Source organism: Amblyraja radiata, chromosome 15 (assembly GCF_010909765.2).
Source record: "Amblyraja radiata isolate CabotCenter1 chromosome 15, sAmbRad1.1.pri, whole genome shotgun sequence".
Classification (NCBI taxonomy): Eukaryota; Metazoa; Chordata; class Chondrichthyes; order Rajiformes; family Rajidae; genus Amblyraja; species Amblyraja radiata.
The window spans coordinates 19,692,655-19,707,078 of record NC_045970.1 but is presented as its reverse complement, the minus strand read 5'-3'; the positions used below and the strand labels follow the sequence as shown (position 1 = coordinate 19,707,078).

Genomic DNA, 14,424 nt, shown 5'->3' with positions numbered 1-14,424 from the left:
TATGTGTCCCATTTTAATCACTGGGAACATTTAATACTGAATCCAAAACAGTACCACCAGGGTCTGCAATCTCTTTGTGGTAATACTTGTAAAACATCCTTTCATTTGCCCATCCTGCGGCCGCGAGGATATGGTCTATTGGAACGTCCAAATCCTTGGCCGCCGATGTTGCCACCGCCCTGGTGGAAAAGGTTAAAATTGGTCAGTATCAATTCCTGAATCCAATGTCTTCAGCCATCTTGAAATTGTTTGTGTTGTCACTTTTTTGTGTGTTTTTTTATGGTTGATAAATAATGCGGATTCTACACCTCTAAGGTGCATGGTGGTCTCAATGTAGTGTTTCAAATATGTAACTACACATAGTCTTTGATCTGTAGGATATACTGAAAAAAAAACAATTTACACCCCGAGACTCTGTTTTAGCAGGTCATAGATATAGACTGTAATTTCCTCTGCTGTCATTCCCATTCTGTCTACCCGTAACTTGTGTAAAGTTTGTACTCTTTGGGCTGAGACTAAAGCCATTAACATGACTACTTTCATAGTGATTTTGTCTAAAGACAAATTTGAGATGGGACTCCAATCCCTAAGTAGTGTGAGTACATCCCTCACATTCCAGATTTCCGTGTATCTCGGTCTGGGAGGTTTAGCATTAAAGATGCCCTTCATGTATCTACAAATCAAGGGGTGTGATCCTAGAGCTTGTTGTTCAGATGCTCTCGATAAATATGCAGAGAGGGCACTCCTTGCAGCGTTGATCGCACTATAACTTAAATTAGCATCAAAATGTAATGTTGACAAGAATTCTACAACATCTGACGTGTCTGCAGTGTGGTAAGAAATATTTTGTGTTGAACAAAACTGCTCCCATTTCTTAATGTAAGAAATGTACTGCTTTTGAGTACTATCCCTTCAGGATCCTGTAATTACATCCATACTGCGATCTGTTAGTCTTCTTCCAACATATGGCCTTTTTTGAATCTGCAAATCAATAAATAATTACGATCATGTAAAGGATGAAAATCACCAGTTACAGGGTGCACAAGTAGGTTTTCTTGTCTTGAGACATGCATTATAGGTTCTGTCATCATTTTTTTTTAACACTAGTGGATACCATGGTTGTGTGGGCCAGTCTGGAACCACCAACAATCCTGAAGCATTATCTTGTTTGATCTTCTGTAGACTACTGATCAGACAAAAGGGAGGAAATGCATATAAAAACATTCCACCCCAATTTAACGTAAACTCATCTACCCCTGTTGCACCTCGGTCTGGTTCCCACAAAACATATTGAGGTAACTGGTGGTTCAATCTGGATGCAAACAAGTCAATTTCTGGTTTCCCAAATTTTTTCAAAATCTTATGGAAAATGTCACGATTTAACATCCATTCTGTATTGTCATTAAATTTGCGTGACCTAGTGTCTGCAATTATATTGAATTTATCTGGTAGGTAAATTGCAGAAAACCAAATGTCTCTCTTAATGCACCAGTGCCAATTCATGTTTGCTAATCTGTCAAATGCTTCTGACTTGATTCCACCCATATGATTGACATATGCTTCTGCCGTAGTGTTGTCAATCTGAACCTGTACATGCAAATTTTGTGCATGACGGCAAAGGGCTTTAAGCACATGAAATACACTTAGTAATTCAAGATAATTAATGCCATGTGACTCGAGCAAAGGTTCTTCCTCTGCATTCGATCTACCTCCACAGCTTGAGATGGTATCAGCATCTCCCCAACCTAGTGCACTTGCATCGGTTTGTAGGCTGAAAGCTGGTGATTCAACCAGAATTTTTTCTGTAAGAACAATCAACATTTTTAATCCACCATTTTATATCATCAATTGCTGTGTTTGGTAGTTGCATGGGTCTATCAAAATACCCGGAATGTCTTTTAAATGCTAATACCTTTGCTCACTGCAGTTGTTGGTAATGCAGTGGGCCAAGCTGAACAGCTGGAAAAGAAGCAATTAGTTTGCCAATTAGGCTTGCCACTTGCCTGATTGATGGTTGTTTGCCTGCAATTAGTTCCTTACAACCCTCAATTCACTGCAGCTTTTAGTCCTTGGGTAAGGACTGAATTAATAGTGAACCCCAAGTAATCAATTATTTTGTTGGGTGTCAATCTAGATTTATCTGGATAGATAAAGAAACCCAGATTTTGAATGTTAGTTTGACTTTTAAAACTGATGCTGTCGTTATGGTTTCAGTGTCTCCCACAATTAAAATGTCATCCAAATGAACCATTATCAAATAGCCTTGGGCTCTAACAATGCTAAGATTGGTTTTAGCAGTTCTGTAAACAATCTAGGGTCTGAGGTTAAACCATAAGGCAATGTTTTGAATTGCCACAATTGATTCATCCAGACAAATTTCAAATATCTACGATCTTTACCATGCATGGCCACAGAGTAATACGTATCTTGGAGATCTATGCTTGCCATATAGCATTCTGTTGAAATTAACTGCAAAGCATTAGTAAATGTCTCCATTTTGAAATGTTTATACTGTACAAAAGGGTTAAGACATGCAAGGTCAAAATTATTCTACTGCCACCATCATTTTTTAGGTATAGAGAAAATACTAGATATGAACTGGTGGTTTTGATGTTGTTTTCTCAATTACCCCTTTTTTACTCAATATGTCAAGTTCTACTTGAATAATTCTAATCTCTTCTTTAGAGACAATGTATTTGTCTTGGAATATGTTGAGTAGGGGAATTTTCATTTTTGGTAGAATTAAATTCTAAACCCCATTATACTGCACAGTATATAAGCATCAGATGTTATTTGTTGCCATTCTTTTAAGAAGAATTGTAACCTTCCCCCAATTTGTGAATAGGACACATCTGATATGTTTGTCTCAGAACCAGAACCACCTACCTCAGGATTTGCTGGTGTCACTTTTTGTACCTTGCCCCTTGTGGGAATAACCATGTCCTCCACGTCCTGGGGTCGTACACCAATATCGTGTATGCGGGTACGAGCGACTTGTTCCTTCACCAGTTCCAGCCACTCTTCGGTATGGATATTGCCTTCGTTATGGCAATTGTATATTAGATGGTTTACAGGGCCTGCAAACTTAGGATGTATGTTAGGTCTTATCGCATTTTTACGAATACAGTTTATTTCAAAATGTGCATTACACATCATTCCTATAACATCCTGATGTGACGTTGTAACATTTCCTTCTTCCAGGTCTCTGGAAAATGCCGTGATGCTTGACCACATTAATCTTAGTACCCGCTGTAACCTAATTTCTTGAACGCATACTGCAGTGCCCATAACTCCACACTTCACTGTTGACAGATGGGACTACTAGCATATATGTTCTCAATCTCATCCATCGTTGGTTCTTCCAAATGATGGGAAAGCAGGTATTTATACTTCTGCTATATCCTCTTTTAGAGGTTGTCCCTTTTTTCTGGGACTAGAGAACTTATGGGCCAGCCCTGGTGCATTTCTTTTTTGTGTGGGCTCTGGTCCTTATATGATTCATTGTCAGAATATTCTGGATATTCCTCCTCATAATGAGTTTCACCTGGTATTTTTCATCAGGTATTTCATGCGCTGGCTCTCTGATAAGCCTACGCTTCTTTGACCCTCTTTGGGGTATCTCAAGCTCTTCATAGAGCCGTATACTGACAGCCCACTTTTGGGTGCTGCTCCATTCTGGTCTCCTGTAGACCAACGTCTGTATTGTCTTTCAGACATTTCTGTTGCTGGCTCAGTGCTAGGCCAACATACATATTCATCTCCAACGTTTCCCAGGACCTCTCCTGGGTGTTCCATGTGCTGGCTCTTTAGGCCCGCGTTTTTTTATACTCCTTCTGGAGTTTGCTTTATCAATAATTTTACCAATGAGGAATTCCAGTTGATAAACTCTATCTGACATGATTTATAGTTCAGACTCATCCGAGTCTACAGGCCTATTATTTTCTTTATGGCCTTGCTCCCTGTGGGAGTTTCAACGGGACTTTTTCTCCCATGTAGAAATAGCTGTTTCTTTACCGTCGACTTTTTAGTCGGGTGCCCACTACTCTCAGACATTTTGTCTTCTTGAGTGCTTACTGCGGTGCGCTTCCCATTATTCCTCCCACCTTGCTCCATATATTAAGACTTGCCTGTGTCTCTGCACGCAGTCTCCACGAAGAAAAGCAGCCTGAAAATGAAAGTAAAATACTTACGTTCAGGTTTTCTTTCACTCACCGCTTGGAGGTTCCGCACCTCCTACCGCGGTGGCAGCGCAATGCGTCTGACGAGATGACGCGCGTGCGCCTGGACGGCCTTCTTCACGTAGTCACTCACGTGACTCCGAAGTAAAATTAGGGCTACTCCTGATCAGTGCAACCAAAACAAGTTAAAACAAGATAAAAACACAACCAATACGTTATTTAACTGCTTAAAATAGTAGATAAATTATATTTGTCACACCTAGGTAGAACATTGCACTGGGAGAATATTACACTTTAAAATGTAACAAACACTTTAAAAGAATTAAAAAAGAAGAAATATTAGCTGAGTGGACTGTTTTATAGTGGAATGGATGACAGCATCTCTCAAGTTGTGTGGATATGTGAGGGATGGGGAAAGAAACTGTTCTTGAGTCTGTTTGTCCGGCTTTTGACGCACCTGTACCGCCTACCAGAGGACAGGAGGTTGAACAAGAACTGTCCAGGATGGGAGGGGTCTTTGATTATTTTCCTGGCTCTGCAGAGGCACCGAGAGCTAGAGATGTCTTCCAGGGAAGGCAGAGGGCAGCCGATGATTTTCTGTGCAGTTTTGATCACTCTCTGCAGTGTTCTCCTGTCTGCTGCTGAGCAGCCAGCATCCCACACCGTGATACAATATGCCAGCACACTCTCGATGGTGGAGCGGTAGAAGGTCACTAGCAGCTTCTCCTCTAGACTGTTCCTCCTTAGCACTCTCAGAAAGTGCGATCGCTGTTGGGTCTTTTTTACCGCCGCTGAAGTGTTGGCAGACCAGGAGAGGTCCTCCGCGATGTGCGTTCCCAGGAATTTGAAGGTGGAAATCCTCTCGACACAGTCCCCATTGATGTAGAGTGGGGCAGGGCCCGTTCTGTGTGTTCTGTAGTCGATGACCATTTCCTTTGTTTTCCTGATGTTGAGAGCCAGGTTATTCACAGAACACCACTCTGACAGCTTCAAGACCTCGTCTCTGTACGCTGCCTCGTCTCCTCCTGATATGAGTCCGACCACCATGGTGTCATCGGCGAATTTAATAATGGAGTTTGTGGAGTGGATGGGAGTGCAGTCATAAGTGTACAGAGTGTTCAAATATGTCTGAAATGTTACATCTCGAAGATATGAGATTCATCCTATCAGGCAAATCAGACCAATTCTTAAAGATTTGGTCTCCCTTTATCGACTTATTACAAGCATATGGTGCAACACAACCTTAGAAATTAACTGTTTCAGAACCGGGTGAGGGATGTGTAAAGATACGAAGCAGGTATATCCCGTTCGATTTTTCTTTTTTTTTTTTTTCTCTTCTCTCTCTTGTTTTCTCTCTCAGGCTTTATAGGCTCTTTCTATTTTTTCATGAACTATCAAATTCACTACTTTATTTAATATTCTCTTTCTCTCTTTTTCGCACTTTTGTTACTTTTTTTAATTACTAAATTGAAAACAAGAAGTTGTACATGAAATGTATTATGCTAATCATGTTTTATATTATTGTACATTGCTTCTAATTAAAAATAAATAAATAAATATAAATAAGTGTACAGAGCATAGAGGAGTGGATTCAGCACACAGCTTTGTGGAGAACCAGTGCTGAGTGTGAGGGTGGAGCAGTGGGGGCCCATTTTGACTGTGGGCGGTTAGTGAGAAAGTCCTTTATCCAGGCGCAGGTGAGAGGGGTTAGTCTAAGGGACAGCTTGTTGACTAGTATGTCAGAGATTAGAGATAAAGATAGGTTGTAAGTAAATTGATTGCTAATTTAAAAGTAAACTAACTTGAAACTAATTAACTTTGGTATTATCTTCCACAATCAGCACTTTCCTCATGACCGGGAGTGCAGGTAAATAAATGCTTTAATCCATTACTTTAACACCATGAAAACATTCAAATTTTATTTTAATTGAAAAAAAAATCATAAATTGGTGCGAAGATAGACACTGGAGTAACTCTGAAGAAGGGTCTTGACCCAAAATGTCCTTTTCTCCCGAGATGCTGTCTGACCCGCTGAGTTACCTCAGCTTTTTGTGGCTAAAGCATACTGTACGTTTCAGATTAGAATACCCTAGAATTGTTGCCCATGTGTACAACAATTAAACTTTCCTGTTTATATCACTCACTGACAGTGAAAGACAATTAGCAAAGTCTGCAACAAATACTTGTGAATTAAGTAAAATGCAAAATTTGTACAATAGAAGCTAGATTTGTTTAAAAAGATGAAGCAATGTCATGAGGAAGAAAACATGCAGATATGATGTAGGACCTAGGAAATGGATACCAGGGGAACATCTGTGATTGGTTCCATCTTGAGGCCCTCTTAAATGCAAAAGAATATGATTTTTTTTGTTCAAAAACTTTTGTAAATGCTGAGTAGCTTTATATCCTGTGAAATATATCGGCAACACATTTTTAAAACAAAACCTGCTACAGGCGTGGTCAACTCACCTTCCTTCTCTCCATGCCCACATCAATGACAAACTTCACATTCCTTATGCAGAGTAAAGAGTCTCCCGCACTTGTGGTCAATATCACCCTCCTTTTGAATCGTTTGCCATTCTCCAAATTGTTACTTGGTCTATTAAATGACCTAGTCTGCTCTGGATAAAGAGGAATTGGCAGCAATTCTCTCAACATCGGATGCTGTGTAGAAACTTCTTGATCAATAATCTTGCAAGCCTCATCAATTTCCTGCAGGTGTATAAATATATCAATAACATAGCAAAAGTTAATTTTTATTCTTGAAGTGATCCAATTCATTCACTTAAAATGATACTGAGTTTAATTTATGGTCTATAGTGCAAGACTGAATAACGTTTAAGGTTCATATGTTTTATGATTAATGTCCAATTTTGTAATTATAAATGAAAGACAAACAAAATGTAATTTACCCTTCAGTGACCCAGGGTGAAAGGACATATCTCTATAGAGTGAACATAGTTATGATGCTCTTTGCCAGAAGCTTTAGTAACATTTTTAAGAGTCACGCAGGAAGAAAGATAACCTGAAAGATATTGGAGTTCCAGTGATACTTATGAAGCAGACAAAGGCAGAAAAAATTGAACGTGCAACAAGCGATATTAAATTACACGTGCATAATGTGAAAACATTTTCTGGAAATGTACCTTTTTCCAAAATAACTGAGTTACAAGCAAATGCCAATAACATAACTGGAGCAGGGCAAGTGGGGAGATGCTTAAACAATGCACTGGCAGGTTGTGTCACAGAATAACCAAATTAAGTAAACTGACATAAAAAACATATATATGTCTTTCATGGTCAGTGGCTACATTTAAGCCAATGTCATTACATTTGGAGAACCAGGCCAAATAATTCATCATTAGTCAAGTCTTAAATGAATCTGCCTGTAATGGGTATGAAGACATTAGCCACTAGTTGTACTAATTTCTGATTTTTGTTTTTAATAATTGTTTCTTCACTGCCATGCCAGTTGTGTATTCATCACCATTTCTGCTTTTTGCTTTCAGAAGGAATGTAGAGAACAACAACGTGCTTACCTTTTTACAGGATAGAAACATTGCAACATCGCCCTTCTCCCTTGTATTGTGTATGTTAAACAACAGTCTAAGTGCTGGTAAGAAATAGTTTTCTTGAGGCATGGAACTGTAAACGACCTCGAGTGGACCCTCGGTGTCCTCTTTACTCTCCACTTGTATTAGAGGCGCTCCACCAAAATACGTGTGCAGTATATTGGACACGTGAGGGGAGGTTATTATTACAACCTTTAGTTCTGCTCTCTGTCTCACAATGTCTTTCAGAAGACCCAGTAGCACATCTGTCCATACCGTCCTTTTATGAGTTTCATCTACAATGATAACTACATAGTGTTTCAGTAGCGGGTCTGACATCATCTCCAATAGAAGCATTTCATCTGTGCTATACCTAGGACATTAGAAGAATCTTATTTGGATGGCTTTATTTGAACTTGCTTGAATGAGAAAATAAATGGGTTAGAGCCACAGATCCCCCCCCCTCCCCCCCCCCGCCCTTAAACTGAACCCCTTCCCTCACCCATATGTACATATTTCAAGTCTGACAGAATTCCAGCAGAATAATAGAGACAATAACTTTTCAGTGGATTGACTTTTGATCATATATGAAATTAAATTCAACAATACAGAATTAGTGGCGAACCTCAATTTGACAAGCTTACCTAGAGGTTTTTTTAAACTGCTGGTGTTCGTGAGAGGAAGTGCAGAGGAGGGACTGCTCTTATTTTGCAATTAGTCCAAAATATATTGGAGCCATATGGATTGGGAGAAAGTCCATTTCTCAGGAATAGAGAGGGGAAGGTATTCTATCCTTGCTCACAAAGCTTCTGCAGTTCATCTCAACCAGCAATTTAAAAGCAGAGACGTGATAGCGTGTAAGCTGCCCTGTCAGACAAGAAATAATTCAGCCTATTCAAATGTAACAGAAAGGAAGAACAAAAAGTAGCGTGGAGTGATTGAAAAAGAAAGCAACTATATTTTTATCTTGAATTTCTGTGCCATAAACTTTCTGTTTAATTATCATAAACGTAAATGCACAGGGTTACATATAAATAAGAAAAAAAGGGTCAGATTAAATTGTGATGGTATTAACTACATGTATAACACTGTCCTAGAATTGCCATTTAAAAAATAATCCTTCCTGAAATGTTGCTTTGCATTCTAAAGTAATAAATGTAATTTATTGCTTTGATGTATGCAAAATGGAATGTCACTATTGTTTTCTGTGTTAGACCAGACAGAAGTAAAAGTTTCTTGGACAAGTATCACATAATATTATTCTTTTTCAAGCTTTAAAATAAAACTATCTTAAATCAGCTCAAGTTTTTATGAAAAACGTAATTTATTATTCGATGTTAAATTATATCCATTCCTTTGTGCAAATTTTGTTTCACTCAGATTTATCTTGTTCCCCTCCTGTTCATCTTCCTCATTCTAATCCTTTATCTTTGTCTGTCATTATCATTACACTCTATTGGTAATCCATGTAAAGAGTAATATATATGCTAAGGAGCAACATATGGCATCAGCTACTTGAAAAGGGGTGTGCAGCTGCATGGCCTCTATTGTTTCCCATTTGAGTAATTCTTCAACAAGGGTCACCAGAAGTGATTTAGAAGCACACAGACCTCAGGATAGTTTCATTGATGCAACAGTTTTCAAATGGAATTACGTAGCCCACTTCATGCCCAATGTTGACATCCATCTCATCTGCCACACGAAGAGCAAGGCAAACAGCCATCTGCTTGTCCGGCTGCGTGCACACCACAGACCCATGCTGATACTTGGAGGAGAGACAATATTCTGCACACCACTGGGGAATCTGCAAAAGATAACAAAGGAAACAATCATGATCGTCACGGCCTTTGAGCATACTTTGGCAGCTAAGATTCAACATTGATAGATAAATAGTTTCAGAACAGTAACAAAAACTAATTAATAAACACATTGATTTTGTATAAATGCCTTGTCAATATGCACTTATTGGTATTGTTTTATTGCTGCCATGTGTACAGAGATACAATGAAAAGCTTTGTTTGTGTATTGTCCAATCAAGTCATACTAAACATGAATACAATCATATAAATAATCCACTAATTTTATATATTCCCGTTAAATTCAAATACAAATGAATCTCCTGTGGTTCCCTTCAGTTTATGATTATCATCATTTATTCTGTATTAGGTATATTAATGTTTGTTATTCGTAATATTATTCAACTTCATTTTTTGGGGGTTATTCTATTCTCAATTCTCCCTCCACAATATATTGTCACCCTCTAGTTATAGTGTCATAGAGTCATACAGCATGGAAACAGGCCCTCCAGCCCAACTTGCTCTCGCCAACCAAGATGCCCCAGTTACACTAGTCCCACCTGCCTGCATTTGCCCCATATATTTCTAAACATTACATATCCATGTATCTGTCCAACTATCTTTTAAATGTTGTGATAGCACCTGCCTCAACTACCTCCTCAGGCAGCTCGTTCCATATACCCACCACCCTTTGTCTGAAAAATGTTGCCCCTCAGGTTCCAATTAAATCTTACCCCTCTCACCTTAAACCTATGTTCTCTGATTATTGATTTCTCTACCCTGGGCAAGAGACTGTGTGTCCACCCGATCTATTCCCCTCATGATCTATACACCTCTGTAAGATCACCCCTCATCCTCCTGTGCTCCAATGAATAAAGACCTAGCCTGCTCAACCTCCCCCTATAGCTCAGGCTCTCGAGCCCTGGTTAAATCCCTATCAACCTAGGACATAACTTTCAAAGAACTATGTACCTGAACTCCAAGATCCCTCTACTTTACAAAACTCCCCAGAACCCTGCCATTCACTGTGATATATCTCTCAAAAGTTTATAATAACGTTTGAAAGCATACTGTAAACCCAAAAGAGTCAACAATGTTTGCAAAGGAGATTCTGACAGTAGAAAACACTGATAAACTTCACAGATCAATACTACATATAGGTTCACCGAAGATAGGCCTGAAATGCTAGTGTAGCTCAGCGGGACAGGGAGCATCTCTGGATAGAAGGAATGGGTGATGTTTCGGGTTGAGACCATTCTTCAGACTGAAGTCTCGACCCAAAACATCACTCATTCCTTCTATCCAGAGATGCTGCCTGATCCATTGAGTTACTACAGCATTTTGTGTCTGTCTTCAGTGTAGTTCCTTCCTACTACATACAAGTTCAGTTAGTTCATGACCAAACGTTAGATCACACGTTATAATAAGAGAAATTGCTTTTAATTTCCACCAATTTTTGTCCATCAAATATCACTTTAAAAAGGAAATTCCTGGAGTTTGAAACATCTGCAAAAGAGAACCTCTGGGCTCTAAAGAAGAATATGGTCATTCCCATATCTAGTTCTTTCATATTACCTAAAAGTAGAGAAAAACTACAGATGCTGGAAATCTAAAAATGTCAGAATATATCAGCAGGTCAGGCAGCATCCTTGGAGAGAGAAACAGAATTAAGACTTCATGTCAGTGATTTTTCATCAGAACCTGACATGCTAACTCTGTCTGAAGAAACGTCTCGACCCAAAAAGTTACTTATCCATGTTCTCCAGATTTGCTGCCTGACCCACTGAGGTACTCCAGCACTTTGTGTCTTTGTTTGTAAACCAGCATCTGCAGTTCTTTGTATCCACATACTAATTCTATTTATCCCATCACAGACTTTAACTGACCAGTTGAGTATTTCCAGCATTTTCAGTATTTATTTCCTAGGGTGACTTCCTGACTGCTGTTTTACACATATCATAAAAACTGGGTTCAGCAGGAGTAATAGGCATTCCTGGAATGTTTTAAGCATTGCTAGTGGTTAATATTGTCAGAGGTCTGCCAGATATTTAAAAGCAGAAATAAATTGATTGAAGAGTTAGAAGTTTAAATGTCATTTAGTTTTAAAATCAACATTCCTTTGTAGAAAACACCAAAATATCTTGTTCCAATCAGCAAGATTGTTTCTATTAATATACAGTTCCCAAGATAAAAACTGACGTCAACAAGACTTTGTTTATGAATTTGTACAGGAAAGAAAACTGAACAACTGAGAGATAACTAATAATTTTAAAATGTAGATTACAAGCAAGGAATGTGTATTACATTTACTAGGAAAAAAACACTAAATTTGAGCTTTAGTGATGGAAACGAAAGATACTGTAAATACTGTAAATGTAAAATTAATAGAGAAAATGCTGAAAACGCTCAGAAGGTCAGGCAGCATCAATGGAGAAAAAAAAGAGAATGAATATTTCAAATCACAGAAATTAGAAATTAAACCTTTTAAGTTTCAGAGAATGGATGTGGGGAGAGGAGTGAAGAGAGAAAAATCAAAGTGAATGTCTGCATCTAAAAAAGCCGAATGACACAGGAAGTGTTGGTGCAGGTTGACAAGAGAGAAGTGAAAGCTTGTTAACTGCGAGTAATCTATTTTGAGGAAATATAAACATGAAGAAGAATGAAGAGGAAGAGAAAAATTAAAAAAAAGTGTTGCAGTGGTGAAGTACAAAGCACTGGCAATTCAGGAAATAAATGAAAGTGGTAGAAATCCTCAGCAAGTCAGGTAGCATCTGTGGAAAACTGGTTGGTATGAGGACCCTTTGCTTCTTTCTTGAACACGACCAGTTCCCTTTCATCACCAGCCTCCTTTTCTGGCTAAACGTGTTCTCACACAAACAACTTCTCCCTTAACCACTCAAAGTATAGTTTACACTACAGCCTCCAACCATCCTTAATCCACTGCAATTCATCTACCATCGCAACGGGTGCACAGTAAATGTCATTGCCTGGTCCCTACACTCATCCCTGGAACATTTGGATAACAAGGACAACCTATGTCAGACTACTGTTTATTGGAGATACCTCTGAGCTTTCACTTCCTGACTTTTTGTTTCTCTATCAGTTTCTCATTCAGCCTATCCGTTCACAAGCCATTCGTATGTATCCTAAACACAGGGTCAAGGAACAGCATTTGATCTTCCAACAGAGCAAGTTATGCAACCCACAAAAGTCATCATTGAATTCCTGAAATTCCTCTTATGTATGAAAATAGACCCTACAAACCCTGAGTTAGCAGCTATTAAATATTATACTGTAAACAGTCAGAACCTTTCTCCCGGAGTGGAAATGTCAAAGACTAGAGGCCATATCTTTAAGGTGAGAGGGGAAAAGTTTAAAGGGGAAGATGTGCAGGGCAAATAGTTTTAGCACAAAGGATGATGGTGCCTAGAACGTGCTTCCAGAAATAGTTTTGGAGGCAGATACAATAGAGGTGTTTAAGCAGGTTTTAGATAGGCACATAGAAATGCAGGAAATAAAGTGATGTGGCTCATGTGTAGGAAGATGACATTGTTTTGTCTTGACGTGATGTTCAACACAGATAGTGTGGGCCGAAGGACCTGTTCACGTGCTGTACGGTTCTATATTCTAAATAATGTGTAAGATCATGCGAAGTATTTCCAATGCTATAGCCATTTGTTTAAATAAACGGCGGGGAACGTTAGATTTTGTTGAAAACGGAATATGATTTTCATTAAAAGAATGAACTTGTTCAAGCATGACCGATTAAGTTAAACAGTTGTACACATTATCTGGATGATGGAACAGCATAAGCAAAACACACAGTTACATTGTGTTTCTTTCTGCCAGAGTTACTCCACAATGCCAGTCTTTCAAATAAGGTCAGAGCAGCAGAAACTGCGATTCTGTGTTGGAGTCTTTCTCCAGCTCGCTTGGACAAATTCCTCCACAGTGGAGGGCAGGTATTTGTCCCTCAGTGGTCCTACAGCTCCTGAATAGATACATCTTTGATACCATTGGCGCTTTTTCAAATCTGTGGAGCGCCTTAAGACCAGCTTCTACCCTAGCCTTGTCCCCGCTGACAGCACTATGCACACACAGACACGCGTTATTTTCTCCGCATGGTACAGTTCATTTGGCTACAGACAGTAGCCTACCTGACTGCTTTTGCCGATGCCAGCATCTCCGGACAGGATGACAAAGGGAGAGGCTGCTAAACTCGCCACGAAGACGTCCTTAGCCCCCCACACTGGCAGCCGTTTCCTTTCTTGCAAGAGTTTGTAATAGCGCGAAGAGTGAGGCAGTCCGTCAAAGGGGTTCATCTCCAGCTCGGTGTGGCAGGGCAAAACTTCATCGCCGCTGTCCGATCCAAACTCCGGCGGGCGGTGTTGGCCGGCGCTCGGCAGCGCACTGTGCCGGCTCGGGGAGCAGCAGGGCCGGTGAGCGGTCATTGTAACCCAGCCGGCCGGCACATGGAGAGAGGGAGAGAGAGAGCCCAGCACACGGCGAGAGCGGTGCACTTTAATCCCTGGTCTAGTCCCTGGTCCCACTCCGGGCTACAGCAGCTCACAACAACTTCACACTTCCCGATTAGTTCTCCAATGATCACCCGCAAACAAAATCAGAATGTCTTAAAGATCCACTTTTTGAATTGTTGTTGGGGAGGGGGAGTTAAAGGAAAGCCGTTCCTGTGTGTGTGTGAGACCATCTATTTCAGTTCAGAGCTGCTGTGTCTCCCCGGCTGTCCCACCACACGTGTCCGGCTAAACGGGCAAGTATTGTACAGAATAATACGGTCATGTGGCAACTTAATCTCTTGACAATAAAGGCCGGGAAGTGCTTGTTGGAATCTGCAGAGTATGGAAAGTGGGATTCGTCTCTTGGCAACCGGCTGCCCAA

The 14,424-nt window shown here is 39.8% G+C and overlaps 1 protein-coding gene across 1 annotated transcript in view; it reads right to left on the bottom strand.

Moving 5' to 3' along the window:
* The window catches only part of dhx32 (DEAH-box helicase 32 (putative)), a 27,132-nt gene extending 12,708 nt beyond the window's left edge, over positions 1-14,424 (bottom strand). The window contains exons 1-4 of the mRNA XM_033033708.1: positions 13,683-14,424; positions 9,340-9,533; positions 7,718-8,102; positions 6,648-6,890 (exon numbers count right to left, since the gene is read on the bottom strand). Coding sequence (XP_032889599.1) covers positions 6,648-6,890; positions 7,718-8,102; positions 9,340-9,533; positions 13,683-13,976 — 1,116 coding nt within the window. The 5' untranslated portion in view covers positions 13,977-14,424. The remainder of the gene's footprint in view (positions 1-6,647; positions 6,891-7,717; positions 8,103-9,339; positions 9,534-13,682) is intronic.